General features: G+C 41.7%; 2 protein-coding genes and 1 non-coding gene across 3 annotated transcripts; all 3 read right to left on the bottom strand.

Annotated features, from left to right (window-relative positions):
* Positions 1–1,093: 1,093 nt before the first annotated feature.
* On the bottom strand, positions 1,094–5,525 carry LOC117256701 (globoside alpha-1,3-N-acetylgalactosaminyltransferase 1-like). Its single transcript, XM_078166802.1, has 4 exons — positions 5,341–5,525; positions 5,144–5,189; positions 3,178–3,240; positions 1,094–2,763 (listed from the first exon to the last, which is right to left on the bottom strand). Exons 2-4 carry the CDS (start codon positions 5,175–5,177, stop codon positions 1,838–1,840), a joined length of 1,023 nt encoding a protein of 340 aa, XP_078022928.1. The 5' UTR covers positions 5,178–5,189; positions 5,341–5,525; the 3' UTR covers positions 1,094–1,837.
* Positions 5,526–7,844: 2,319 nt separating this feature from the next.
* pcsk1 (proprotein convertase subtilisin/kexin type 1) lies at positions 7,845–26,796 on the bottom strand. Its single transcript, XM_033627624.2, has 14 exons — positions 26,355–26,796; positions 25,043–25,147; positions 24,813–24,935; positions 19,595–19,741; positions 18,392–18,468; positions 17,579–17,667; positions 15,856–16,028; positions 15,329–15,541; positions 14,448–14,548; positions 14,088–14,321; positions 12,284–12,441; positions 12,060–12,193; positions 11,807–11,968; positions 7,845–10,096 (listed from the first exon to the last, which is right to left on the bottom strand). The coding sequence occupies exons 1-14, from the start codon at positions 26,541–26,543 to the stop codon at positions 9,674–9,676; spliced, it is 2,328 nt and encodes a 775-aa protein (XP_033483515.1). The 5' UTR covers positions 26,544–26,796; the 3' UTR covers positions 7,845–9,673.
* Positions 10,590–10,661, bottom strand: trnaq-uug (transfer RNA glutamine (anticodon UUG)). The gene has a single exon. It is a non-coding gene; the product is annotated as a tRNA-Gln (tRNA).
* Positions 26,797–27,427: the final 631 nt, after the last annotated feature.

Raw genomic sequence — 27,427 nt, 5'->3', positions numbered from 1 at the left:
GCAAATAAAACTGGTTTGCTGACGTAATCACTCAGAAGTTACTGTAATATTCACCATTTGAATGTTTTTTTGTGTTTAGTCTAATGTTACTACATTTATAATGTCACATCATCAGCATGAAGCCCAACAGCAAAAGGCTGTCAATAATATGTTGTCTGTGTATTTAGAAAAGACAGTAAATAATGACCACAAACCAGGTGCATTCACATGAAGCACAAAAAGTGAGAAGAGCTGGAGTGAAAAAAAAAAAAGAAAGAAAAGTCAAGTTAAAGCCCATCTTTTAACTCTTTGCATTTTGACAATGTCACATTATCCCATAGCTACATATAGGCCTGTTTGTCCTCTTCATCTGCACAAGGAACATAAATGTCTTCAACACATTAAAAACTAATAGTTGCTAATTATAGAAATATAGGCTTACATGTGCCTAGGTTTTAATGTTAAGGATTTCTATACCACCTCTTCCTCTGCCTTAAGTTATACTGCTGCACATAGGCTCCTCGATCACCAGTAAACCACATGACAGGGATTAAACCAATAATTCTTTAAACTGCTTTGCATTATGACATGAAAAGGGGTACTCAGCATGGATCAAGTAACAAAAGCCTTTATATATAGAGGACTGAAGCATTCATAACAAAACCAAAGCAAGCACATATTTAGGAGCACCTGCAGATCCTGTTGTGCGGTATATGTGCATGTTGCTTAGAATATTGTTATGGACAGATGGCTTCAATATATAACACAATTTAGATCAAATTTGAATAGAATTTATAATCTGAATTGACGTGAATACTGTTCATGAGCCCACATGAATATGCCTGTGTGGCAAGCAGTGGAAATTTTTAACTTGGTCCAAAAAAAACTGAAAATAATTTTCAAAAGATTATCTGAAGTTTACCTCCAACTTCACTCCACGTGGCAATCTGGCCCTGAGGACAGATTCTGTTGGCAGTGAGAAAAAGCCATCTGCTGCTGTTTAACCCTCCCATTAAAACCCAGAACACAAGGAGGAGAGAGCTGAGTGTGAACGTGGGAGCACGTTTGTGTGTGTGGGAGAAAGATAGACAGACTCACAGACAACAACGTTGGGTCATTTAAGTTTACCGTTTACTCCAACTCATACAGGGGAAAAAATCACAGTTTTTAATGGAAAATTCCATCAAAACATACTGACTCAATCACCAATTTCAAAACTATTTTGGCTTTTGCTGAATGGTATGCGTCTATCCACGTGTAACCTGGAGAAACAGCATCCCGCTGTATCCATTTTTCCCCCGACCTGGTATTTAAAGACCTTGAAACAGCAGCTCTTCCAGTTAATGATTGGCCACTGCGGGGAAAGTGTGCACTTACACTGTTGAGTCTTATCACTGCTGACCACAAAGCCACTGGAGCAGTATCTCCGAGGCTGACATTAATGGAGAGCACAGTGCTTCGTTTAAAGAGACAGGTCAATTTCTTTTTTGTCTGCTGTGGAAGAGATAGCAGGCAGAGACGCTGTTCACATAAATGGGTCTTTAATTGAGAGCAGATTGTGCAGTTTGCTTGTGTGTGTGTGATTGCAGGCTACATTTATTGGCAAAATAGAACAGAAAATGTGATCGAAATTATGAATTGAATTAAGATGAAATATGTGCTCTCTCTTCATCTTCACCCTTCATGTACTGTCTGGTCATAACACTGTTTGCTAATTTTTGACCTTCTTCAAAAGGAAATTTCACACTTAAACAATAGTTCTTCATGTGGGAGTAAGATTTACATCCATACTTCAATGGGTTCGGCCAGCAGAACCCACCTGTCCTTCATTTTAAATTGATTCTCTTTTCTGCTCATCTTAAGCCTCACGTTGCCTTCCCAAAGAGACCAGCCTCTGTACAGGCACATCTGGAGCCAGGGCTGAGTCCCACCAGCTGTACTCTGGGGACAGCACACAGGTCGGCCTGTGGTCGATCAGGTAGCGGTTCAAGTAGCTCTCCTCGAGGCCCCTGGCCATTATCCCGTTAGCCTGGTCCTGCAGAATGAGCAAAGAACAGGCTTGGGCCAGTCTGTACATCTCAGAAACCAACCCTCCGTACAACTCAGAGGTGTAGTAGTAGTCTCCTTCATCCTCGTCCACGCATGCGGATGACACCTCTTCGACTTCGTAAGGAAATGCATTTCTCGGCATCCCATAGAGCTCTGGGTGCAACGTGGCCACCAGGTCTCCAAGGATTTCCTCTCCCACAGGGGCCACAAACTCCTGATCGATGTCAGCACAGAAGATGTATTCCACCTCGCTGCTGATTGGGTTTTTGATAGCATCAGTAAGCAGGGCCATCCGGCGACGTGCCAACCTTTCCCACCCAGGGAGCTCTGCAATAGGAACCACTTTCAGATGTCGGTCAGGCCCCAGCTCAATGGGGGGATCCAGAGTGCGGGGATTGTCCGTGAGAATGTAGTAGGTGACCATCTGGCCAGGGAGAAAGTGAGTTTCAGCTGAAGATAGGAAACGTCGTACGAACTGGGCGTAAGTTCCTACCACGAATGCCAGCAGACCTGTATGGATTTCCCGTTGTGTGAATTTAGCCCTGCGCCGAGCTGACTTACGGGTGTCACCCCACACTAAAGGAGCACCCCATGGTGTCTCCAGAGGAGTTTGTGGTGCGGCTTCCTTAAAGACCATTATGTCTGTCTTTGCTTTTTCTCTCTCCTTTCCCAAGACATGAGAGGCACGATGAGGTGACTCCACACTGACAGCTGCTTTACGTCCATTAAGAAAGTCTGAGGGGGCAAAACATGGATTTTCTTTTAATTCCAACACCAATCTAATTTTATGAGTGAGAAATGGTGGCACTTGTTGTGATGTACACAAATACACCTTTGTAAAGTTGGAGAAAAGTCATTCAGTTCAATCCAATTGATCACAACTGACCATACTTAAAATACTTTTTAAACTTTCACTCATGTCTGTGTCTGGCATATTTAGAGGAGATATTGAATGTTTGTGATTATCTGTCACACTATAGACAATGCAAAAAATAGACCATCCACAGTATACAGGATCTATTCATCATGCAACAACAAGGTTGTAGTTTACATTTACTTTGCCACAGGCACATTTCTCTATGTGCACTCAGTGTCAGCAAGTGTTGTGAACAAAGTGTTAGAGTAGAACAAATCCCTCAGTACACTTACATATGATAAGAGACAGGAGAAAACAGTACAGGACCAATTGTATTCTGGCCACTCTGACTGGTCCTGTTTGAAGGACAAACACACACATGTACATGCAATTAAATTAAACCAGTACAAGTTGCTATGCTCTCCCAGTTAGTGCATTTTACTTACAAATGTGTCTTTAAACCCTGACATGTAAAAAGACCAAAGCTCTTAGGAATGAAAAAAATGTGCTGATCTCTCTTTGGAAGTGTGACAACCTGTGATTGCAAAAATAACATCTTTAAAGCATATGCAATACTTACACACTAGATGTACTATAGATTATGTAATATCTATAGATTCTTCACACATAGGATATAACTTACTTGATCTTTATATAGGCCAAATAATGTGTATGATGCATTAAAATGTAAATGTTTGTGGTTTATACAATGTAGACATGAATTGTGTGGGATATTTTTACTTAAACTAAAATTTTTACTCATAAATTAACATCTTAAAGGGACAGTTCAACCCAAAATAAAAATAGCCTACATATTTTCCCTCTTACCTGTCGTGCTATTTATCAGTTTAGATTGCTTTAGTGTGACTTTCTGAGTGTTGGAGATATCGGCTGTAGATGTCTGCCTTCTCTCCAATATAATGGAACTAGATGGCACTCAGCTTGTGGTGTTCGAAGCGCCAAAAAATACATTTGAATAACTCAACAGCAATGTCTCTGTTCAAAAATCATGATCCGGTTACTCAAGATAATCCACAGACCTTGTTGTGAACAGTTTCATGAAAGGAACTTTCTCTTTGCATCTACTGCTAGCTCATCTAGCACCACTGAGCTAGCTAACGTTACAGCTCAGCCGAAGCAGATGGCAGTAATGCTTACATCCTTCGCAAGCATGAGCCTCTCGTCCATGAGTAGATGCACAATGCCTTCTGCATGATTATACGATTGGGAAGTGTAGTTTGGTATAATTCAGTACCACAAGCCGATTGTCACTTAGTTCCATAATATTTGAGAGAAGGCAGACATCTCTAATGAGCTACACACCCCAGCCACATCACTGTACAGAGGGAATTGGCATCTATGGACGAGAGGCTCAAGCTTCTGACAGTGTAGGATGTAACCATGACTGCCATCCTCCTCAGCTGAGCTGCAATGTTAGCTCAGTGGTGCTAGGTTAGCTAGCAGTAGATGCATACTTCCTTCTTCTGTGATACAGTTGGTTGGTGTAGTTCAGTAGAAAGAAAAAAGTTCCTACTTGAAACTGCTCACAACAAGGCCTGTGGATTATCTTGAGTAACTGGGGAATGATTTCTGGAAAGAGACATTGCTGTTGAGTTTTTCAAATGTACTTTTTTGGTGCTTTGAGCACCACAAGCTGAGTGCCATCTAGTTCTATTATATTGTAAAGAAGGCAGACATCTCTACGGAGTGCATAAAGTCTTGTTCTGATTGTGAGGAAGTTTAGTAAGACAACAAGATAAGAAACAAAATATATCAAATGAACAAGCAGTTATAACTTTGATATACTAATAAAGTAGTGCATGTGATGCTGAGCAAATAAAGCAGAAGGCAGACTGGGCGGATGTGTGTTAAAGATATGGGAGAAGAGATTGGTATGGAACCAAAAGTTACATATTGCATGACATAGAACTTAAGTCAAAGCACGTGTGAGTGAATTTAGATATTCATCTTTATTTTCTCCACAAACATCCATCTAATGTGCGTGGCCTTTCACCAGCCAAGAGATGTTGGACATATGTACAGAAGTTCTTGAATTAATCAAAGACTTACTTTGCCTTCCTGGACATATTTGCAGGATCAGATTGCACATAAAAAAACCTGAGAAAAGTTTTTAAAGCTTTTCCCAGAGAGGATAGATAGATAACTGAGTATGTACAAACACAGCAGTCACAAATAAATGACAACAACCAGATATGACACTAACAGAAGATGTGGAGCAGTGGCTGAGGTTGTACTGACCTGTGGGCGTCTTGCAGAACGGAAACAGCGCCATATATGTGACCTGCTGGTGAATAAACACACAAACTTTGTCTGAGGTCACTATTTATACCAAAAAAAATCTCCCGCACTGTCTCTCTGTTTCTCTTCGGCTCACTGTCTCTTCCTGGAAATGTGCTGTTTAACTCACTGTTTTCCACCAGTGATTATTTTCTTACCGTGCTCCCTCGTTCTCTCTCTTGTCCTTGCTTTTATAATATTTTCCACTCCCTTTTCTTCACATATCTTCTTTCTCTTTCTCCCCCTTCACTTTCCCCCTCAGGCTTTTGCAGTGTTCAGTTTTGGAGAAAAACCAAAGCAGCCAGATGTGTGGGGAGTCTGGGCTAATGGGAGGAGCTGAGGAGTGGAGGATAAGACATGGGGAATTATATATACAGTGAAGAGAGAGGTGGATTTTTAACATTCTTTCCTTCTGCTCACGTTGGAAGTATGACGATAAACGTAAGATGAGGGGCGGTCACTCCAAAACTCTGTGGGTGCACCTCAATAGATGCTCATACTGTCCTCAAATTCATTTTTCTGACATAAAATCCCTCTCTTCACATCTCAAGTGTGCCATTATCCTACAGAGAGGTGGGTTAGTGCCAAGTATACAGACATAATAATACATTCAGGCTGCAGTTCACGTCAGCAGGGTGCTGTATTCTTTCTGTCCACAAGGTGGAGGCACTCAAAAGGAAATACAATGAAAGAATCTGTTGCAAGTCAACAATAAAGAGACAACACACTTCAAAGACATTATAATATCTGTCATCAAGCCACGATTCTACATAAAATTATCATTAGAAAACTGATATTGAAAGACAATGTGGGAATAGTGTCAACATGTGTCTTTTATGAACAAATAGCCTTCAAAGGTATCCCTATCATCTGCTTGCAGAACTCTATGTGATAATATTTCTTGTGTGTTTGAGTGATTGTGAGTGTTGTGTTTCATTCAACAGATTTTTAAATATGTCTTATTAGGGCTGGGGCATATGGGCAAATGTTAAAGGGACAGTTTACCCCCAAAATAAAAAAAAATACCCAGTTTCCCTCTTACCTGTAGTGCTGTTTATCAGGCTAAATTGTTCTGATGTGAGTTGATGTGAGTGTTGGAGATATCGGCTGCAGAGATGTCTGCCTTCTCATAATGAAACGAAATGGCACTCAGCTTGTGGTGCTGAAAGTGCCAAAAAACATTTGAAGTTCAACAGTAATGTCTCTTTCCAGAAATCATGGCCAGTTACTCAAGATAATACACAGACCTTGTTGTGAGCAGTTATCAACCAAATCAATGCACAGAAAGAAGCATGGATCTGCTCATGGATGAGAGGCTTGTGCTCGTGACAGTGTGAGATGTAAACATCCCTGGCCTCAGTGGGAGCGTATCTATGTTTCCAGGGTTCTATGTTTCCCGGGTTCTATGTTCCCCACTTAACCCTGCAAAAAAGGTTCTATGTTTCCCGCTTACACAAAAAAGGTTCTATGTTTCCCGGGTTCTATGTTGCCTGCTCAACCAAGTGGGAAACATAGAACCCTTTTTGTGTAAGCAGGGAACATAGAAGCTTTTTCCAGGGTTAAGTCCCTGGAAACATAGGGATGACCCCTATAAAAGGTTAGCTAGCTCAGTTGTTCTAGGTTAGCTTGCAGTAAATGCATGCCTCCTTCTGTGCAGTGATACAGTTGGCGGGTGTAGTTTGGTAGAAAGAAAATAGTTCTTACATGAAACTGCTCACATCAAGGTCTGTGGATTATGTTATTTCTGGAAGAAGACATTGCTGTTTAGTTTTTCAAACGTTTTTTTTGGCACTTTGAGCACCACAATCCGAGTGCCATCTAGTTCCATTATTTTGGAGAGACAGCAGATATCTCCAACACTCGGCAACTCACACCAAAACAATCCAGACTGATAAATAGCACCACAGGTAGCAGCTAAAATATGTACTTTTGGGGATGATTCACAAATTTAACTTGAAAGGCTGTTATGCGTACATGAGTCTACCACCATGCTAGAATCCACTTGATAACATGCTCACAGTAACAACGCTAGCATGCCACAGATGTAGGCCCAACGTTTACCATGTTCACCATCTTAGTGTGGCATGTTAGCATGCTAATATTTGTTAGCTGTTTTAATTTTGTCCCTTATACTGTGCCTTACTATACAGATGGATGTGATTGTAGCCTATTAGTTTTGCAGCTCATTATCAAAGGCACTGGGTACATTTAAAACTGGATCTGATGTTGGTGCTAGATGAGAAGTAAGGAGATCAGAAACCATTAAGATTCATCATCAGGAGACCATGAATGGCTACAAAATTCCATGGTAATCCATGCACGTCATCCATTTACATGGATTGTCAGCACCACTTGTTTCCATTAAGTAGAATTCAAGACGTTCAATTTGAACTTTGGGAAAGAAAAAAGCTGAAAGTCTGCTCACGAATTCATCAGCACCCACTGCTTGTCTCTCATGACAAAATTACCTTTGTATTCACATTATACACAGCTTATATATTTTACTGACTTAGCTCTGTAGTCCAGCATTGCGCAGGAGCTCTATTTCAAACCCATTTGATTAATTCAGTTTCTCACCAAGCCCTACATTCTCATTTATCTACCCAGGATGACCCACCTCCCAGGATTGTCGTGCTACCAGAGACTCAAACACACTCAAGAGGTCACTTTGCAATTTATTACGATAAATTTCATAATTTTTTTTGTACATCCATACAGAAATTGCAACATAATATTTGTTTGTGTAAACAACTTTGGACTGAAGCGCCAGTCAAAAACAAAAAACATAAAGGAAACACCACGGGCTACACTAAAGAATGGATAAATTACACGGTGCATGTGAAGCGTTGTCCCAGACATCTTCTTTCTCCTGTCACCTTGTTGGCAGAGAAGCGGGGCAGGCAGTTCCAAGCTGCAGGATAGAGACTCTGCATAGAGGATTCATAACTATTCATGTCATAAACACTTACACTAGCATCTCTAAATTGATCTACACCATGTGGAGATGAGTATGCACATTTATTACAGCGTATATTAAGGCGTTCACGATGAATGTGCTTGAAGGTTGCAGTGCAGAGCCTCTATTCTACAGTTTCTGGCCAGTTTCTGGAGTGTGATAAATCCATTAATATCAAATAAATAATACCAGAGAAGTAATGCGATAACCTGTCCAGGACTCAAGGAACTGTTTGAAGGTGGCATATTGCAGATGATGAACAAACAACATGTTAGCCATTTGCACATTCACTGAAATACACGGAAGCTTTTTGACAGCAAAGATTTTGGCAGTGTTCATTTGTAGTTGTGATAACTACATTGACTTTGCAGTTATTGAGTGAACTACGCCACAAGAAAATAAACTGTTCAAGGGTTCGATATTGTATATATTATCTCCATAAACTATGAGGATCCTTAGAAAAATATTTCCTTTAATGCAGCATTGTACTTATACAAAATTAAACAAATAGCACAAGAAGATTATTCTGTTATTTTTCCACTTTGAGTGTGCCGCTACTCCCACTGAAAGTCTTCCCAGTGTTCCATCTGTCGTTAATTATTACCAGAGGGTGTGTTTCCTCTTTTTTAATAGTGTATTGGTACAACTGTATTGTCTCATCTGCATACTTTATTAATATATATTTCACATTTTGTCTTTTAATACTTAGAGTCCAGAATATATTTTTTGCTACTTTGTTGAGCTTTGTTGACACCCTGAGAATAAATCTTTTGTCAACACAGTTCAAACCGTTCAAATTGCGGATCAATTGAGAATTTTGCTTCATTTTGAAGGTATGCTGACTCTAATTTCATGACTTTATGTCAGTTTTTTAAGGATCAGTATGTCCTCTAAAGTGATTTAAGTGAGTATGTGTCCCATTACAGTGTGAAACCTTTTGAAAATAAAACTGTGTAGGACATGAAATATAAATAGAAACAAAATGGAATTTTGAGAGTGAGGGTTTTAGATGTCAAGTGTTTTCAAAACCATATTACAATCATCGTCTTCGTATAATATATACTGTAGATAATATATAGATACTAATACAAAACTTATATGTCTAAAGGTGGCATGCTTGAGCAGGCAGTGAAGAGAAGAGAGACAAGGCATACCCCTCCTTTCTTATGATTTAAATGCTTTCACATTGACTACATGGAGACACAGTTTGTAGCAGAGAGGCCCTAATCATGTCCGTGCTTTGAGTCACATGCGGACTGGAACTTTTACATGATTAAATTAAAGAATTAATTAATGAATGGTGATTGGCAAACAAAGGTAAAGAGATTAAATATGCAGCATTTTTTTGGGGGGAAAAACAACCAAGTGAAAGAGTTCTCTTTCTCTTCTCCTCCACTCCTCCAGTGCCCGTTCCCATCCCTCTGCTTTCTCTCCTCTCGTTGCCTTGTTCCTCTGCTCCCCAACCAACACATAACCATGCTTCCCCCTGATCTTATATCTTTCTTCTCCTCCTCCCTCCGCTCTCTTCCGGGCCTTCACTTGCGGTCTTCATCTATCATCTCAAACAGGGCCTGCAGCAGTCGGTCATCTCGGTGCCTGTACGGCTTGGTGCTGTAGAAGCCATCAGTGTAGTCACTGTAGACACTGTCCTCGGGCCCTCGGTACTTGTTGATCATGTCCAGAGCCTGGTAAAGCATCTTAGGGGGGAGTCTTGTTGCAGGAGGGGAGAGGCTTCGGCCCGGCTGTTGCTTCTTCCAAGTGGAGGAGGACCTGTCTACAGTCAGGGGCTGCTGCAAGGTGGGGGTCTGCCTGTTGAAGGCTGTCTGAAGGAGACGCAGCAGGGCCAGGGAGGGGGAGTAGGGTGGATTTGAGGGCTTTTTGGGCTCCTTCTCTGGGCTGGAGGGACGGGAGTTTTGTGCAGTCTCAGTCTTTGGAGGTGGATAGGCCTGTGTGGGCTCCTGTGTCACCAGACAGACAGAGAGGAGACAGGTTGTTGGTGTGTGACGCAAATCGTTACATAAAAATGACCCACAGAGTGTGCATCTAAAGTTAGACAACATAAGTGTTTATTTTGGTATCTATTACAGCTTTATAATATGCATGAAAAAAATCCATGCAGTCCCAAAGCACCTGGGCAGTGACCTATCTTTCTTTTTATTGAGTTGGCTGTGTAGTCAGACAGGCACAATGGATCTAAAATTGAGCAATTGAACAAAATATGGTTGAAAACACTCTAAAATTTAACCTGAAAGTCAGCGCTCAGTTTTAATGTCCTGGAGAGCACATATTGTTATTATTACCATTAATCTGTCACTGTAACATGGCATGTAAGAGGGACAATGGGTAGCTATAATGTACTGATCTTATGTTAATTCCATTCAGCTTAATTTATAAATTCCAAATTATACACATTCATAATATCTCTGTGTCCTTTGACCCCTGCAAAGGATGAGGTCCCACCGAGATTTGAACTCGGATCGCTGGATTCAAAGTCCAGAGTGCTAACCATTACACCATGGGACCTGTCTGACTGCTGCTGTAACAGATCAAATTCTAACAATATTCAATTCACATCTTTGTGATGTGAAATATTCATTTGATTACATAACGACGCCCACTGATTGATTATGTCTGTAGATTTTACTTGAGGTTTTTGTAATTTTGTGCTGTTGTGGTCAGAAAGAGCTCTCTGTTGCACCTGTAACCACACCCAAGAGTGATGTCACACAGTGCTGACACACCAAGGAGTATGCTGCTGCATGACTCCAGCACAGTGAGTAGTGAAACCACAAAAACTAGATTTTCAGGCTTTGAAATCAGTGAGTCCACAACTTTGTTGGAGACTAAGCTTAACAACGGTTTGATAAGTTGTCATGAAGTTTTGTGCAGACATTTATGTTGGTCTCTAGATAAATTGCATTTAATTTGGTGACTTATCTTGATGCGCCATCATCAGGTCACTTTTTCAGTATGCCCAATGACACTCCCATCAGCCTCGGATGTACTTTGTGTTTCATGCTTATTGGCAAATGTTAGCATGCTAACATGCTAAATTAGGATGGCAAATTATTATTATGTTTGGCTTAAAAGACACCATGTTAACATTTTCATTATAATAAAGTTAGCATGGTGGGCATTAGCTTTTGGTTTTAAGCACTCTTAGTCTTTTGTAATATTACTTAGCCTCGACCTTTTTGTTTTATCAAGTCTAAGTTTAGAGTGTCTGCACTAAGCCCTTAAAGTTATGGGACTAATTTTACATGACACCCATATGTTACTTTGACACAGCATACACCAGCTCTCACTCCTTTCCTTTACATCTAAACCAGGTGTTTATGGTGGAAAGAAAGAGATGACTGGTTGCTCTGTATAATTAGATGTGCATCAAAAAAGTGTGTATTGGTGTTCTTGGAAAAGGAGGAAAACAGGATAAACAGGAAGGCACTCTCAAATATAAGAAGAAATATATCAAGGAGGAAGAAAATATTAAAAAGCCTTTATTGTACTGGCTAAACCATTAAATGAGCCAACATGGTCTGTGGGTTTTTAAAAGACCTGATGAAGACCTTCAGTGGTCAAATCATGTTGGCTCTTTGATGTATTTCTTCTTATATTTTGCAGGTTTATAAGTTGTTTAAATAGTTTAAACTCTGCTGCCTCGTACTCACCTCCATCATGTCATCCATATGTTCCACGCCCCGGCGGTCATTCTGCACAGCGTTGTAGGGAATGTACACTCTAGGTTTCTTCATGTGATCTGGCTTTTCTGAGGTCCCATGAAGGATCAGCTTCCAGTTCAAAATACGACCCTCGTTCTGCATGCGGCCTGACTGTGAGGGGAAATTATATTGGTTAGATTTCAGATAGAACCAGCAGAAGCTCAGTGGTTATACAAATTAGCCAAATATTTGTGTAACTCACTGTATCTGTGATCTTTAGCATCCATGTGCCTGCAGGATCTTCTCCCCATGTGTGGACGGACATGAAGTCCCAGTTTCTGAAGCCATTAGAGGACGTGTCCCTCTCTCGCTCAGCCAGCAGCACTGTACTGGTACCTGATAGAAAATCAAAGCGATAGATCAGCTGAGCACTTGGTTATTTTACTCCAATGTGTGTGTTTGTGCTTGTATGTGCACGTCTCTAACCGGCTGGGGAGGTGAGTGTTATGTGCAGATCCCCTCTCCTGGTGTATTCGATGCTGGCCTCCACCTGCACATGCTCCAGTGAGCGGACTGCGTTCTCCTGCCCGGCACAGGCTTTGGTTGGAATCTCTATAGTGATCTCCCCTGCTGCTTTAATCTCCCTGTGGGTTGCATTAAAATAGCAGGGAATGAGACACACAAACAGCTCTCCCTGTAGTTCCCTGACATGTTGTCACTACTGTTCGTAGGTCTGGGAAACAGCAGCAGGGTGGAAACATACTACTGCTGCACCCACTGCAGGCATCATATATTACTGTGAGATAGTTCAGAGACAAGTTTGGGAAACATTTAGCACATCACAAGCAAACATAAGATGCACAGACAGATTTGTTCATTCATTTGCAAAAACAGTTAATCCCCATCTCTCCCAGACATGAATGAAAGGATTTCCGTGTTCAAGCTGGCATAAAGCTGGAGGGGGTAGTAGACCACTAAGCATTGACGGAAATGTAGAGCCAAATCCTCGGGATTAATAAGGGATGTAGCAAGGTAATGGGGAAACTGGGTGTCGGTGCTATTGAGTCTCATAATCCAAAGCAAATTTCAAAATGGACACTTAAAGGAAGACGGAACTCAGTCGGCTTTAGCTGCTGTCTACAGGTGGAAGCATGTGAAATCAAGAGGTTGTCTCAAGGACAAAGTATAGCAGCTGAGCTCTAGCCCTCGATAACTCCTCGGGTCATTAATCCGTAAAGGAGTGCCAACAGAACATCTGTTGAGACAACAGAAGGGGGGATTATTTTCTTTGAGTATCTGTCCGTGCTTGGCAGCTTTTGGATTTAGATATTTAATCCCATTTTTGAACAATTAGCATTTATGAGTGTTCACAGTTGATGATTGACCTCGAATTTAAATGCTCTCAGCTGTCATCATGAAGAATCATAATTTTTTTTTTCATTAATTCATTTCTGATTCATTTTAATGGCCCAGGAAGCCCTCGCAGGCTTAAGACTCGTTATCATCATGACTCACTCAAAAAGCAACAGATGTGTCTTTAATAACACAGATAGTTTCATCTTTTTTGTTCTTTGTAGGACCCAAAATGTCAGGACAAAAGGAAATAAAGCTCTATCTCTGTCTCTCAGGGGTGGAGCCAGATGTTGTTGGGGCTCAGCCCAAACCTCGGGGAGTCCAGGGGCCCCAGGGAGAATGATTTTTTGGCAGCTATACGCAGTATTTTTCAATCCATTTGAGATAATACAATGCCAGTGATGATAGTTGCCAAAGCAAAATCATCTTGTATAGAGCCCACATCCTATTTTGTTTCTTATTGTTTTTCAACTGTCTTCATCAGTCTGAAACCACTTCAGTACTCTGAATTCAATATTAGGCCAATGGAGGAACAATTACTCACTTATATTAGATTACTTCAAGAAATAGCATGGTAGGATAAACAAAATGGGCATATGTTATTATCTGAATGACACTAAACTGAGATTTGGGGCCTTTGAGAACACATTCAGGGCTAGAGCCACCCCCCTGCTCCACCACTGCTATTACTTGAATCAGATGCTTTATCAAAATTTGAAAATGTTTTGTTGACAACTGTGAATTTAAAGTTTTGCATTGAGTCACAAATGTAACCATAATTATGCAGACAAGTTTGAACCCCATATATGAGATCTACACAGCATTGTGCAGCTATGTGTCTCATATAAAAAACGGTTGCCAAAAAAACTGGGCCACTGGCACAGCAACAAACAAAACTCAAAAGACAGATGGGAGCAGCTGTGAGACGTTCACATACCTGGGCTGGAAAGAATCATCTCTCACGATGCATTGCTTCTTCTCAGGCACATGCTTCCAGGTGGCCGGGTCAGCGAGGTCCACCAGGGCTTTAGCGTTAAGAAGACCAAAGCCGAAGCGGCTGTTGACCATCAGGCCTGCCCCGTTCCTCTTCCAGCCTGGGTTATTGGCCAAAGGATCAAACTCTGAGGTCCAGACCACAATGTGCTGCAGGTCTCTCCAGGTAAGATCTGGACTGAGGGGGGTAGATAGACAGGGAGGCAAACCAGTGAGTGTTTATTGATATTCATATAGTAAAATGCATTAAGATTAAGAATAGCACATTGTGAGCAACAGGTGTTCGATTCGTGGTGCTGCATACTTTTGTTCCAGTGCTAAGGCAAATATTCCAGCAGCCAGAGGAGCAGACGCCGACGTTCCCGTGTGAGTCTGAGTGCACTCATTGTGCAGATCAGCACTCGTCTGAAAGCAGAGTGTAACATGAGAACCTGATAATCTTGAATACAGAAGAGAATTAAGGCCAGGCAGTAGGGGGAAAACATAAGAGGGGGGAGATTTTTATATTATTTTGTATTTCAAAAATAATTAAGAATTAAGTCGAACTTTCAGTGTTAGTGCCAGGCGTAATAAAATACAAATCAGACGAGGTCAATTTATTTATTTGCATTTAGAGAATGAAGTCAAAATATTGATATTAAAGCCAACAAAGCCATCAAATTGTGCCATGTGATACAACATCCTCCGTCCTCTCTGTGTTGCGTACAGGTTACTTGCAACAGGTTTAGCCACTAGTACCCTTGCATCTGTCCATCACCAGCTATTTCAGTTTCCAAATTTGGGTGCCATCTCCCTCTATACAGATGCAATATTTTGGCACAACTCTTCAAAGTCCTAGTGCTTAGTACCACAGAGTATATGCGCTAAAACAGAAATAATTTAATTGTTACTGAAATCAAATCAGAACTACAGTTTCACCAATTCATCTACAGAAAGCTGGTAGTTTGATTTATTCTCAAAAGTTTGACGTTAATCTTAAAATGTCAATTTTATTCTCAACATTTCGACTTTATTCCTGTAATGCAGAATAAAAAAAATCATCCTCTAATTTTTTCCCTTATGCCTCGCCCTAATACTCCTCTGTATTTAAATAACATGACATGTCCCTTAAACAAACCTACTTAACGTTACTTAATATAACGCAGTATGACCTAAAATAAAAACATAACAGGCACAGTTACTTACAATCCTCTGGTCAGTGTAGTCTCCACTGCTGTACGCTGTAGCCAGAGTGGAGGAGCACTTCTCAGCGTACCACGGGGACAGGCCCTGCTGGGAGGCGCTGCTGATTGAGATGGTGTAGATGCTGTCTGTGTAACCGTCGCAGTCACAGTTATCGCCTTGGCGCCCACCATTACCTGATGCCCAAACAAAGATAGAGCCTTTCCCACCACGGCCCTGCAGACGACAAGCCAGAGAGAGAGAGAGAGAGAGAGAGAGAGAGAGCTGAAGACAACAAGAAATGTTTACAAACACATTGCTGCTGCCATGATACTGAGAAATATACAGAAAATCATTTTATGGTATTTGTTAAATACTACTAGGGAGCTCCAGCATAAAATATCCGCTGTCCAATGTAAATCTTTGCTGTCCGTATTGATTCTGTCCTATCTGATTCCCATCACTGCTGCAGATAATAGCTCCCATTAGGAGCCTCAGACTGAGATCTCACCAGCCGACTGTGACTAAAAACAGCCTGTCTTATCATTTACCTTCTGGATACCATATTCGAAAGCCTTCTGGGCCAGGCGGCCGGGGCCCTCCACTGTCTTGCCATCATCATTGGGTCCCCAGCTGGCACTGTAGATGTCCACATGGTCTGGATTGAACCCAATGGAGCTGGCCTCGATGGCATCAGTCACAATCCCATCCAGCATTCGAATCCCTGAGCGGAGAGATACAGATATATTAGTGCCCAGCTACCAATTAGGTTATTCATCATGTACTGGTATTAGAACTCATGGACGTATCCTCTATTTATGGCCGCATCTTAGGGACGTGTCCCACTAAGTCATTGCAGTAAATAAAGAAGGTCATTAAAGGTCATGAATATAATGATTTTACTTAGTAATCACATCATTTTCTTACGTAAAAGTACAACTACCACAGTGTAAAAATACCCTGTCTAAGAGTAAAAATCCTGCCTTCAAAATCTTACTTAAGTAAAAGTATTAGCATCAAAAAGTTAAAGCGCTCATTATGCAAAAACGCCCATTGCACAAATACATATATTATTGGATTATAATTATTGATGCATTAATGTGTTTGTCACTTTAATGCTGCAGCTGGTAAAGGTGGAGCTCATTTAAATTACTTTATATACTAATGGGAAGCTCAGTCTATAATAATATATTATAATTTAATAATTGATTTTATTGTAGATTATTAAACTGAATCTAAAAAGTAACTAAAGCTGTCAGATAAATGTAAAAAGTACAATATTTCACTTTCAGATGAGATGTAGTGGAGTAGAAGTGAGTAGCATAAAATGGAAATACTCAAGTAAAATACAAGTATTTGTAAAGTATTTGAGTAAATGTACTTAGTTACTTTCCACTATTGGTGTTACTGCAGCAAGATTTGCGATGTTTGTATTTTAAGATGCACTAAGACCCAGCTGGCCTCTCTGGCCCTTCAAATGTTGCAGCTCTAAAACTGCAAAGCATTTTTTGGATGGATTGGAGCTCAGCAATTTTAGAGAGTGACGTTATGCAACTAACAACCAGATCTCCATCACGAAATCTTCCTTCGCTGCTGGCTATAAATAAAATGAATAAAATCCAGAGATGTGCAGCCATGGTATCTAAAGACAGTGCTCAGGATGAAAGTACTTTTGGTAGCCTGTTTAAAAAGTAACAACCAAACATGTCTTTACTGTATCTCCTGAATGATACTAGATTGCTTTCGGTTTTCTCCCAGAGCCAGGCACGGAGGCAAAGAGTCAGAGCCGCCGTCCACCAATTCTGCTACATGGGACTGTAATTGCAAAAACCTACATTGATACTCTTTGGTAACTAGGGCTACCATGGAAAACAAAAGCGCCATTCTCTTCCTGTTTTAGTTGTGTAGTGGTTGACACACTTCTTCCGTGTCATAAATTGAGCCTTAATTTTCCTGAGAGATCATACCCGGTGGCACACAGATTGCTGAGTGAAAGTGAGGCTTCAAGGGAACCAATCAAAACACAGATGGTGTCATTATTTTACAGCTGTTACACTGTGCAACATTTACTTGATAGTTTTACACCGAAGAACAAAACTGGTCTATTTCCACTTTAACTGAAAGTGTTAGTGAAATTAATAACCATTTGAATGCCACACAGGAGTGATGGCAAACTAGAACTACAACTGTTTTACTCTAGTCACAAGTCTCACACACAGAGACATTAAAAAAGACAAATAAACAAACTGATATTCACACAAAACATGCTCTTACCTCCAACTTTGGAGTTGAATGCCACTCCAACACCACACTTATTGTTGTCTGCCTGCATAGCAATCTCCCCAGCACACCTGGTCCCATGTCTGAGAACAAATCACATAGTCAATATACACTGAATTAAAACATTCACTTGTGTTTTTATCATTAATCCTGCATAAGCTGGAGCTCTATTATTGGGTGTAATTTTGTAGAAAATATTACACATTGTACAAAACACATGCACGGTTCTGTAGCAAAGACATTGTCTTGTTCGTTTGCTGCTTTTGGCAGAAATCTCACTGCATTGTGTTCCCTAATGGATATTTTGAACTGTTTTACCTGCCCTAATTTATTCATGGGATGCAAAACTAATTACAAGTGGCCACTATATTGTCTGATTACATAGCTTCTCTTGCAGAAGGTCATGTTTGGAGCAGAGAATATCGATCGTAATGACAGGGTCGCGGAGGTTCTGTGGCACTGCAGTTATTCATCTGGAAGAATAGGCTTTGAATCTGTTGAGTATACTGATAACAAAAGAGCACAGGGCTGTTGGCGGAGTGGAGTGTGTGTGTGTGTGTGTGTGTGTGTGTGTGTGTGTGCGCGTTTGTGTGTCAGCTAGCAGAGGGTGAGTCGTTAACTTCAGGTATGGTCTTAGAAACACTCAGAGAGGAGAAGCAGGGGAGGAAATAAACTAAAGTCTTCTAATCCTTTGTGTCTACTTAATGCTTATTTATTATGACACTGAGATGCACCCTGAAATAACCAAGCTCGAGCCACACAATGACCAGGTAGTGTCAGAATGTCACCTCTCAGCAGTTCACTCACTTGTTCTCATTAGTGGAGTCGTATCTGGGGAAAGGGTCCGGGTCGTTGTCGTTGAAGTCGTAGCTGGCTGCTGCGTCCTTTAAAAACAACACAGAAAATGATCAGGCTCGACGTCACTGTACACCAGTGACAAAGGCTTCAAACACATATTTGTCAGGGCCTATCTGCTGTCATGGAGACACATATGATGGGTGACAAGAGAAGAGAGAGAGCGATGTGACCAGATAGTGAAACAACGCATATTGAATGAGTCTGAGCATGACGGGGTGCTTGTCAACAACTATCTTTTAAAACATTCAGTTTGCTTAAAGATGCTGTTTTCCCTGAGGGTTGCGTCCACGCTTGACAAACTGCGGGGGTTGAAATGCAACACTGTGTGTGATTCAGCACGTCATGTCTGTCCTCTGTCTGCTTCTGTCTTTGTCATCCTTCTCCTGTTGCAGTATAAAATGTAATTAAATGTTTTATTATGTTTTTATTAAAGGTGAAATCAGAATGAATGATTCCTTTCAGATACTGGCTCACAGTGACGGCTTTGATATCAGATTGAAATCAGATGCCTGTGACTGTCATTTGAGAATTACTGCCATTAAGGTATGCAAATGCACGCCGCTCGTACGCCTTGATTGTTGAGGCTGAGCGTCTCGGGTGATTGAGCCTCTTTGATTAATCAGCGTTAACTTAATTATGGTGGGAGTTGTTTCCATCAGCCCTTGTTGTCATACATTATTTCCTTCACTCCCTCCTTCAGTGCCTTTATTCCTCTTCCGTTCTTTTGCTCTGGCGAGGCAGCGGCTTCTAAGAGCAGCAGCACTGTTTGAAACCAAACCACAGATGGGGCTTTTCAAGGCTTTTAGAGTTCCTCTCAACAGAGGGAGCTACGCCAAAACGAGGCCTCGTTCAGCTCTGATTCAGTCACCACTTTGTAATTATCTGCATCTCCCCTTCAGATTGTCAAACAATATTTGCAATTTCCACATCCCTAAAATGAAGGGAGCCAAATTTGCATCCCAGCGAGAAAAAAAAAAGCCCAATTTGTATTCAAGAGTTACAAACCAGCGAAGCTCTTTGCAGGCAGACATAATCATATATAGGATCTATTACTGTCTTTATGAATCGCCTTGTAAGGTGTCACCAGCAGCGTTGCTATGGAAACGGCAGGCCCAGACGACGGAGGCTGTCTCCATGGAAACGGTGTCTTACGTAGTTGGAGTAGATGTCTGTGTGGTTCCACTCCAGCCCGTCATCCAGCACGGTGATGACCACTCCTTTCCCTGTGATGCCTTTCTGCCACACGGGGATCACATGCAGGTCCAGCTTCGGCAGCGAGGAGGACGTCCGCGTGTCTTGCTGGAAGATAAAAATGACACATCTGTAATTAGAGCGCATCATCCAAACAGGCTCTTTGAGTATCATATCCTGATTGCCTGTTCTGTCTCTGACCTTTGCAGGACATTATGATTTGATTGTTGGCTTGTTGGAGTCCACTCCTGCGGCCACTTGTAGGCAGATTGCTGCCAGAGGGTTCATAATAATACAGGCTTTTGTGTTCATACAGCAACTCCACTGACTCATTTAACTCACAAGATGCCTTACAGTGCTTAGAGATGTGCTGCGTTTCAACCCACACTTCTTCTGGTGCGACTCACATCCAATCCCCCTGTCGGATTATTTAGCAATCCCTCTCAGAGGCTATAGAATATCACACACAGTGAGTGAGGGGGGGCGCTAAGCCTGTTTTAAATGGAAAATCAGCAAGCAGAGAGGGAGAGCGAGTGGGGCCGATGCCTGTCTGCTTGGGGAAGAGTATGATTCAGAGCTGGAGACAGCTAAGACTAAAAAAAGAACTCACTTTGCTCTTTCGCTCTGTGCGCATTATGCACAGACACTGCAGAACGCCACCCTAAGATGTGACTCATCCCTGTGATGTATCGCCCTTTCTCCCCCCTCCTTGGCTCCCTCTTTGACTCCCTGTTCTCACCCCATGCTCTCATTAGCATCATGTCTTTACCTCTCTGTCTCTCTGGACAGCATCAGCTCCAGCCGACGCTGAACAGAATGCAAATCTCGATGTAAATACGCAGCAGATGTCGTACTTTCCCACAATGTGTTTCAATAGCAATTTGCTTGAGAGAATTTCACTCCCGAGCAGTTCATATCTACAGCTTGTCTGTTTTGGTGTAACACCAAATGACTCACTTGTTGATGCTGGCAGCAGCTGAGTGGCCTGCCGTGCATAGATTTTAATGGTACACAGCAAACACACGCACACACACACGCACACACACACACACACAGCAGCAGCTTAAGCAGGTTACTCTACAGCTTTTCCATATAAAATGAGTGAGTGGACACACACGCCAGGGCACAATGAGATCCCTCGATGCACAGTTAACACAGGTTGACAGTTGCACGGCCATGGATGCTCTCTCTCTCTCACACACATGCACACACACACACACACACACACACACACACACACACACTGAGCCATGCAGGCAGGAGGAATTTCAAGCTACAAGTATGAGTCACTCCCTGATTAAATTATCGGGCTCTCACTCGTGATAGATAAAGACACTCATCCTGTTCTCGGGCCCAGCTCTTGCCCCCCTCTGCCAAGCCCCCGCCACACAGCTCTGCCCTCACTCTGATGTCATCAGCCAACGTCACTGTCCTCTAACCTCTACCCCTTCCCCTCATTATCACATCTCCATTTGCAAACACCAGAGGTGAGAAAATAACACTATCACAGCATCGGGGCTGATGAAACAAAGGTGAAACCTGAAACCTTTTTCCTTCCTGGTGTTTTACCTGTTTCGACATACTTTGGCTTTGTCCTTGATGAATAGGCAAGCAGGATGAATCATGATGCTTTCAATGAACTATAACGTGACCCTCGCAGTGACAGAGACACAGGCTGATGTGGAAATACAATAAGCGGCACTTTAAGGCCAATTCCATTAGAGTCATCATCCCTCATCGGTAAAAATGATTCATCTCAATTTGTTTTCTTATTCCCCCACAAGCGCGTGACTCATGTTCAGTAAGCGCAGGTGCGGAGAAGTGGAAGCTGGGGGAATGTAATGTGAATCTCCCTCTCTTTCCCGAATGCACACACAAACACTGATGCGACACACAGTTACACACACACTGCATCATTTTCTGTAAAATCAGGTTCCAGCCTGATGATTTAATAACTGGTCAGGCTGACATGGTTAACCTATTAATCCCAGTGATGTGAGGTGATATATAATAGCAGGGATCAGATCTGTTTTCTGAGCAGATTGTAGTGAATATGTTGTGATCTCTTTCTCAGGCCTGCAGTGTCATACATGAGATTTTTAGTTTGAATTCGCCTAATTTGCTAATTAAATTAGATGAATGGTCATTGTTACATGTTAGGGAAATATATTGTTGTTGTTTATGTTACAACAACATATTATCATGCTGACAGTACAGTCAGAATTACAGTTATTATGGTGTTTAAATGTAAAATGATTATAATACTTATTTGATTAGTCAATCAACAGGAAATCAGCAACATAACTGATGAGTTATTTAACTCAAACTTAATTTTTGGAGGCATTCATGTCTTTTGTTTTTATATGTTATGGCGTAAAACTTCAATTAAAAGCCTTTCCAAATGCCCAATCTCTTTTACTAGCCCGCTATGGCTACACAGTTTAAATAAATAAACGCCTGTCTCAATAAGATGCCTGGTCTGGTTGCCAAGCAGGTCATTTTGCTTTAACAGAGGTTCTTCGTACGTATAAAAGCAGATTGTTGACTCCCTCGTTATGCATTTTCCTTTAGTCTGTAAGGGTCCTCAAATCAAAAGCATCAAAACGGTTTTACATACAAATTAATCCAAGTTTGTTTTAACAGGATAAAGTGGTGTTGTGTCGGTATGCCAAGTGTTGTAATCCTCGAGTGCCTTAACTCACTCTCTCTCTGACACGCTGTCTGTCAGAGCTAGTCAAAATGAATGATTCATGATTGATATCTTATCTGACGCCTATTTTTCAAACAAGTAATATTCAAACTGGTTGAAATCATCAGACTGAATGTATTTCCCAATCTCTGCTGAGCAACAGTTTTGTGTGACAGGAATTAAAAGCCGTCTCTCCCAAATACAGGCCTGTTGAGTTCAGCGATTTAAGCAAATAAAAGCCCGGGTTATTAATTAAAGTTTTATGGTATTAAATATTGTGGAAGACTCCAAAAACTGCATTACTGGTGTGAACTTTTTCTATGTGCTATGTTGGGTTCATCCACAAATTAAACCTGCAATATCTGGAAATACAGCCTTTATGGTGTCAAGCATTTAATTTATAGGAATCTACATATGTAACGTAGCATTCTGGGGTTCATTTATGATTGTGGCTATACAGAGTGTTTTACTTTTCTCACTCTATTAATGAAATTGTAGACTGTTTCAAAGTAAACTGATAGTATGTATGGCCTCTTGTGCCTGAGGTATGTGTATGATTGCAGCTTATAGCCACTCCCCACCTAAGATGGCTTCTCAATGTCACAAAACTATTGCCTGATGAAGGTCTAGTACTGAAACATCCCGATAAATTTATTTTTTGCAAGATAGACAGTATGCTTGCACTTGTTTTCCACTGTTGTCACAGGTTTCTGACATGTTATGAACCAAACAATTAGTCAGGTGATTAAAAACATAAGCAGATTGATGGATGATGAAAATAAATGTTGGTTGCAGCCCCCATAGAGTAACTTGTGGTTTCATTTATTTGGTTTGATCTGGCATGTTGAGCAGCATATACAATAATCACTCCATTTTCCCCCAAATGCATTCAAACACTTATATCTGCTGTAGTGTGTGTGTGTGTGTGTGCTGTGGTCAATGGGACAGTCATTAAGTTCATTCTAAGCTTATGGGTCATAATCAGTAAAGATGTCATTCAAAGTGGTAAATGTCAGGGTCAGCCTTGGGTCAGGATAAAGTGAAAGTGTCAGTAATGGATCTAGAAGGGGAGGCACAGCTGTGACAACCTACTGTTCTCTGCTACTACTTGGCCTCAATGGGCTAAACCATCCCATTCAGGGCAAATTGAGACTTAATGCACGGCGCTTCTACTCTACTCCATCCTGCTGGATTATAGCCTCTCCACCCCTCTCATCTCCACACGGACTGTTACCAATTAAGCAAATGGCTCTTTTGGCTAGAGCTGCTTCATAGCATGCTATTGTTTCATTGTTTTCATAATTTTTTTTTTTTTTTTTGGGGGGGGGGGGGCGTCAGTTATGAAAAGGTGCATGCAAACTTCCTGATACATTGCTAACACACATACACATACTGCACACACACTCAACGGCCTCCTGCTAGAGGCACAAGGTCCCTGCGAGGACAAAACAGTGTGGAGCTGTCCAGCACTCAGAGCCACATAGAGTCTCAGGGGAGAATGGACCAGCTGCATGCAAACAGAAGGCTGAACCAGACACAACAGAAGTACACAACATTTGACCATTATTTGACCAGTAGGCTGGATGTCAACTGGGATCTGTGGTTTATGGAGCTCTGGAAAAAGTACACAGTGTTCAAATATTTTCTAAACTGTTTACAGACATCTTTAAACCAGCAAGATTAATCGCCGAGCTACTTATTGAATTTCTCAGTGCTGTGGCGGACAATCTGCTGCTGTGTGTTCATGGATGGATTGCTGAATGGGCCCACCATGCACAGACCAAGGGGCCACTATACCTGCAGAATGGCACTCAGATTAACACGTACCGACCATGAGGAGACTCAACATGACTGCAAAGGAACCGCAAAGAGACATATAATAGCTAAAAAAATGGGCAAAACAAATCCAAATGCTGCTGATATTAGACATCAAAATGACGCTAGAAGGACACTGGACTCTTACATCGGACAGACGTTAGAGTTTGGTTGGAATGACAACTGGGTTGACGATATTTTAGATGTCAAACAATGTCAGAATTTCATAGTGTGGAATCATCATCATGATGTTGTGCAGACGATGAGTTTTGTTCCCCATACCTTACAACCTAATGTCTTCATTCTATGTCCAGATGACGTTGGAATGAGAGATTTTAGTTACTTAACATAACTTATAACCAAGAAAATGTCAATGCCATCTCACAACCTTAATTAAACCGAATATAAATGTTGAAAGATGTTGGTGGCCAGGTAGTAAAGAGACACAAAATGACCTCAAAGAGACAAAAAACACCCAAAAATTGAATAAAGACTCTTAAGACAAAAGATATGATAAAAGAAAGAGGCAAAACCACCACAAAGTTTGTGGGTTTTGCTCTTATAGGATAGGTGGTGGCACCCTTTGTATATCTGTGCCCAGAAGCCCACTGTCACACAGTCCCCATTGTTCATGTTGTGTGTGTTTGTGTGATATTCAGCCTTTTGGGGACTCACCAGGTACCACTGCTGGTTCCACATGGGATCGTCAAACAGCTTATCCACTGGGCAGTCCCTGCACCCACCGAGGGACGCTCGCTTGTTGCGACGTTTCTCGTACTGCTGCTCTGCCCATAGCACCTGCACACAGACAAGAAGAGACGTTTCTTTAATCTTTCAAAATGAGACAAAAAATGATTGTACGCAGAGCACTGTGCAGGATGCGGTAATAGGTGGTGGCCACTCACTCGATCATCCTCCGACAGCCGTCTGGTGATGTGGCTGGCACTTCGTTTCATTCTGCTAGGATGAGTGCGGTGTTTGAACAAGAAATGGTCTTCCAGGGCCCCGATCTGCGGAGAGGAAGGCATGAGACGGGCTGAATATTTGATAGGAAATGACATAATACCAGCCATCTGGTCGCGGAAGCCTGTCGCACAGGTCGAGAAACATTATTATCTCTGACAAGAAAAGCCTCCAGAATTCAGTTTTGTGGGAGAGCAAGAAAACAGATTGCTCATTCAGACAGTAAATGGTTTCATCACTACAGTGGGACATCTAAATTTTGGCCTTTTATTGAATCTGTGATACAGTGTGTGGTGTTTTTTATTATGTTGATGATGAACTAGGAGGAATTCCTTTACATATAATACTTTTGGTTCTCTTTCCATTCATTTCAATTAAGAAAAAGCACAATGCACAGGGCCTATGTGCCTTTATGTATTTCTGTGGATGCTTTACATGCATCTTTTGCAGAAAGTAAAGCGTACTATCCACGTCTCTGCTTGACATTTTTTATGACATCCAGCTCCCTCTGTTCTTTCAGAGGTTGATGCTGTTATAGATTTGCAGAAGTCTAACTGACTGTAATGTCAAATAAAAACTGATGTTTGAGTTATAATGGCTCTGACACAGCAGAGGAAGACAGCATACAGTGTGCCTCAGTATCCATGACAGCTTAGTTAATCATTGGCCGCCGCTGTTCAGAGCCACAGGTTTCATCCAAATTAATGAGCAGCTCGTATGATTCAGACTGAGCACGAATATATTTGTATAGGAGAGGACAACATTAGTCAGTCTGTGATGGTGGGAAAAACAAGGACATATATACGGAAGAGGGAAATGACAGGCAGTTATCAGACGTGTGTAAACAGTGAGTCACAGATTGATTAAAACCCTCCTCCTTTGATTTTAGCAAGGTGCTGAAATTGCATTGTGTGCTTTTGGGCTATCATAAAAGCAATGAGTTTCCATTGTAATGGCCTTATCAAGAGAATAATTGATACAGCTATTGCCTGGCTCCACAGCCGACACTGTAGGCTGTGGGTGTCATTAACATTTCATGATTCATTTTGCTTTGATGGTTTCTGTTAAATTGTCTGATTGATATTAAAATGAGACATTACTCAGGTCCCAGTTTGCTTTGATATCACGCCAAATATATAATATCCACTAAAACTGCCAGCACACGCTTCATTTAAGAATATTAATAAGCTTTTTTGTTAAGTGAGCTGGTGGTGTGGTTTTTGGAGGCGCTCCGGGACGCAGGTTGGTGCCTACCTGTCGGACCAGCTGGTAGTCCAGCTCTCTGGCGATCGCCTCTGCAGCAGCCAGTCCGCCTGGGATCTCCACTGCCCACTCGTTCAGGTACTGCCTGTCCCCGAAAGAAGACTCCAGCGAGGGGGGAACCACGGAGAAGAGGATGGCGAAAACACAACACATCACCGCTGGACGACATCTCACTTCCATCTCAGGAGGAAATTCAACCAGATGAGAAAAATATATATATGTACAAACAGCTGAGACACGCCCAAAGAAAGCAGCCCAAAACTCCGAGATATAAATAATTAGTAGTGTTGATAAATAAATCTCCTTGTTTGGTGTTTATTTCTGAAGAAACAGCTGGCTGAGATGGAGGGAACGAGAGACTGCGCGTTATTGGTCCGCCAAGGAGAGGAAATACTGCTGATGGGGAGGGCTGCTTTGTGCGCTCCGTGTGTGCGTGTGTGTGTGGTCGCGATGGGGGGTGTATACACGTCAAATTACGGGTGCTCTGACGTCAGTTTGGCGTCTACCTTTGCTAAGATGTGAGTTCGAGTCCTAAGGGGAGAAAGTCTGAACGGTGAGGAGATCCGACTATAAATATCCCACTGTTTGTCCCTTAAGGATGAGGAGGAGGAGGATGATGATGTGGAGGAGACACAGGGAAGAAACACAACAATAAAATGAATCCAAACAGTGCTTTCCCTTCTGTATACATGCTTAGTATTATGAGGAGGATCGTTGTTCTGCATCCTCCATCCACTGTTAATCTGCGCCAGACAATCTGTGTCACATCATCCTGTTTCACCAAAGCCCGACTGCTCCTTTGTTTTGTGCTCAATCTTATCGATAAAAGAAATCTGTCTCCATCATAGTACATTTCTCTACCTCTGTCTCTGGCCTCAGGCTCACGTGTTCAAGTCACAGTGATGGAAAGAGGAAGAGGAGGAGGAGGGAGAGGTTTCAGCACCGCGGACAGCTCATCTCACACCGCAGATTCTCATCAGGTGATGAAACTGAAACCAAACACTGAGGTGTGAGGAGACATGGGTTACTACTCCACCAGCTGAGGAGGCTACTGCGAAACTACA

The sequence above is a fragment of the Epinephelus lanceolatus genome, chromosome 1 (genome assembly GCF_041903045.1).
Source record: "Epinephelus lanceolatus isolate andai-2023 chromosome 1, ASM4190304v1, whole genome shotgun sequence".
Lineage (NCBI taxonomy): Eukaryota > Metazoa > Chordata > Actinopteri > Perciformes > Serranidae > Epinephelus > Epinephelus lanceolatus.
The sequence above is the reverse complement of the archived record's forward strand: the minus strand, read 5'-3'. Positions and strand labels throughout refer to the sequence as shown.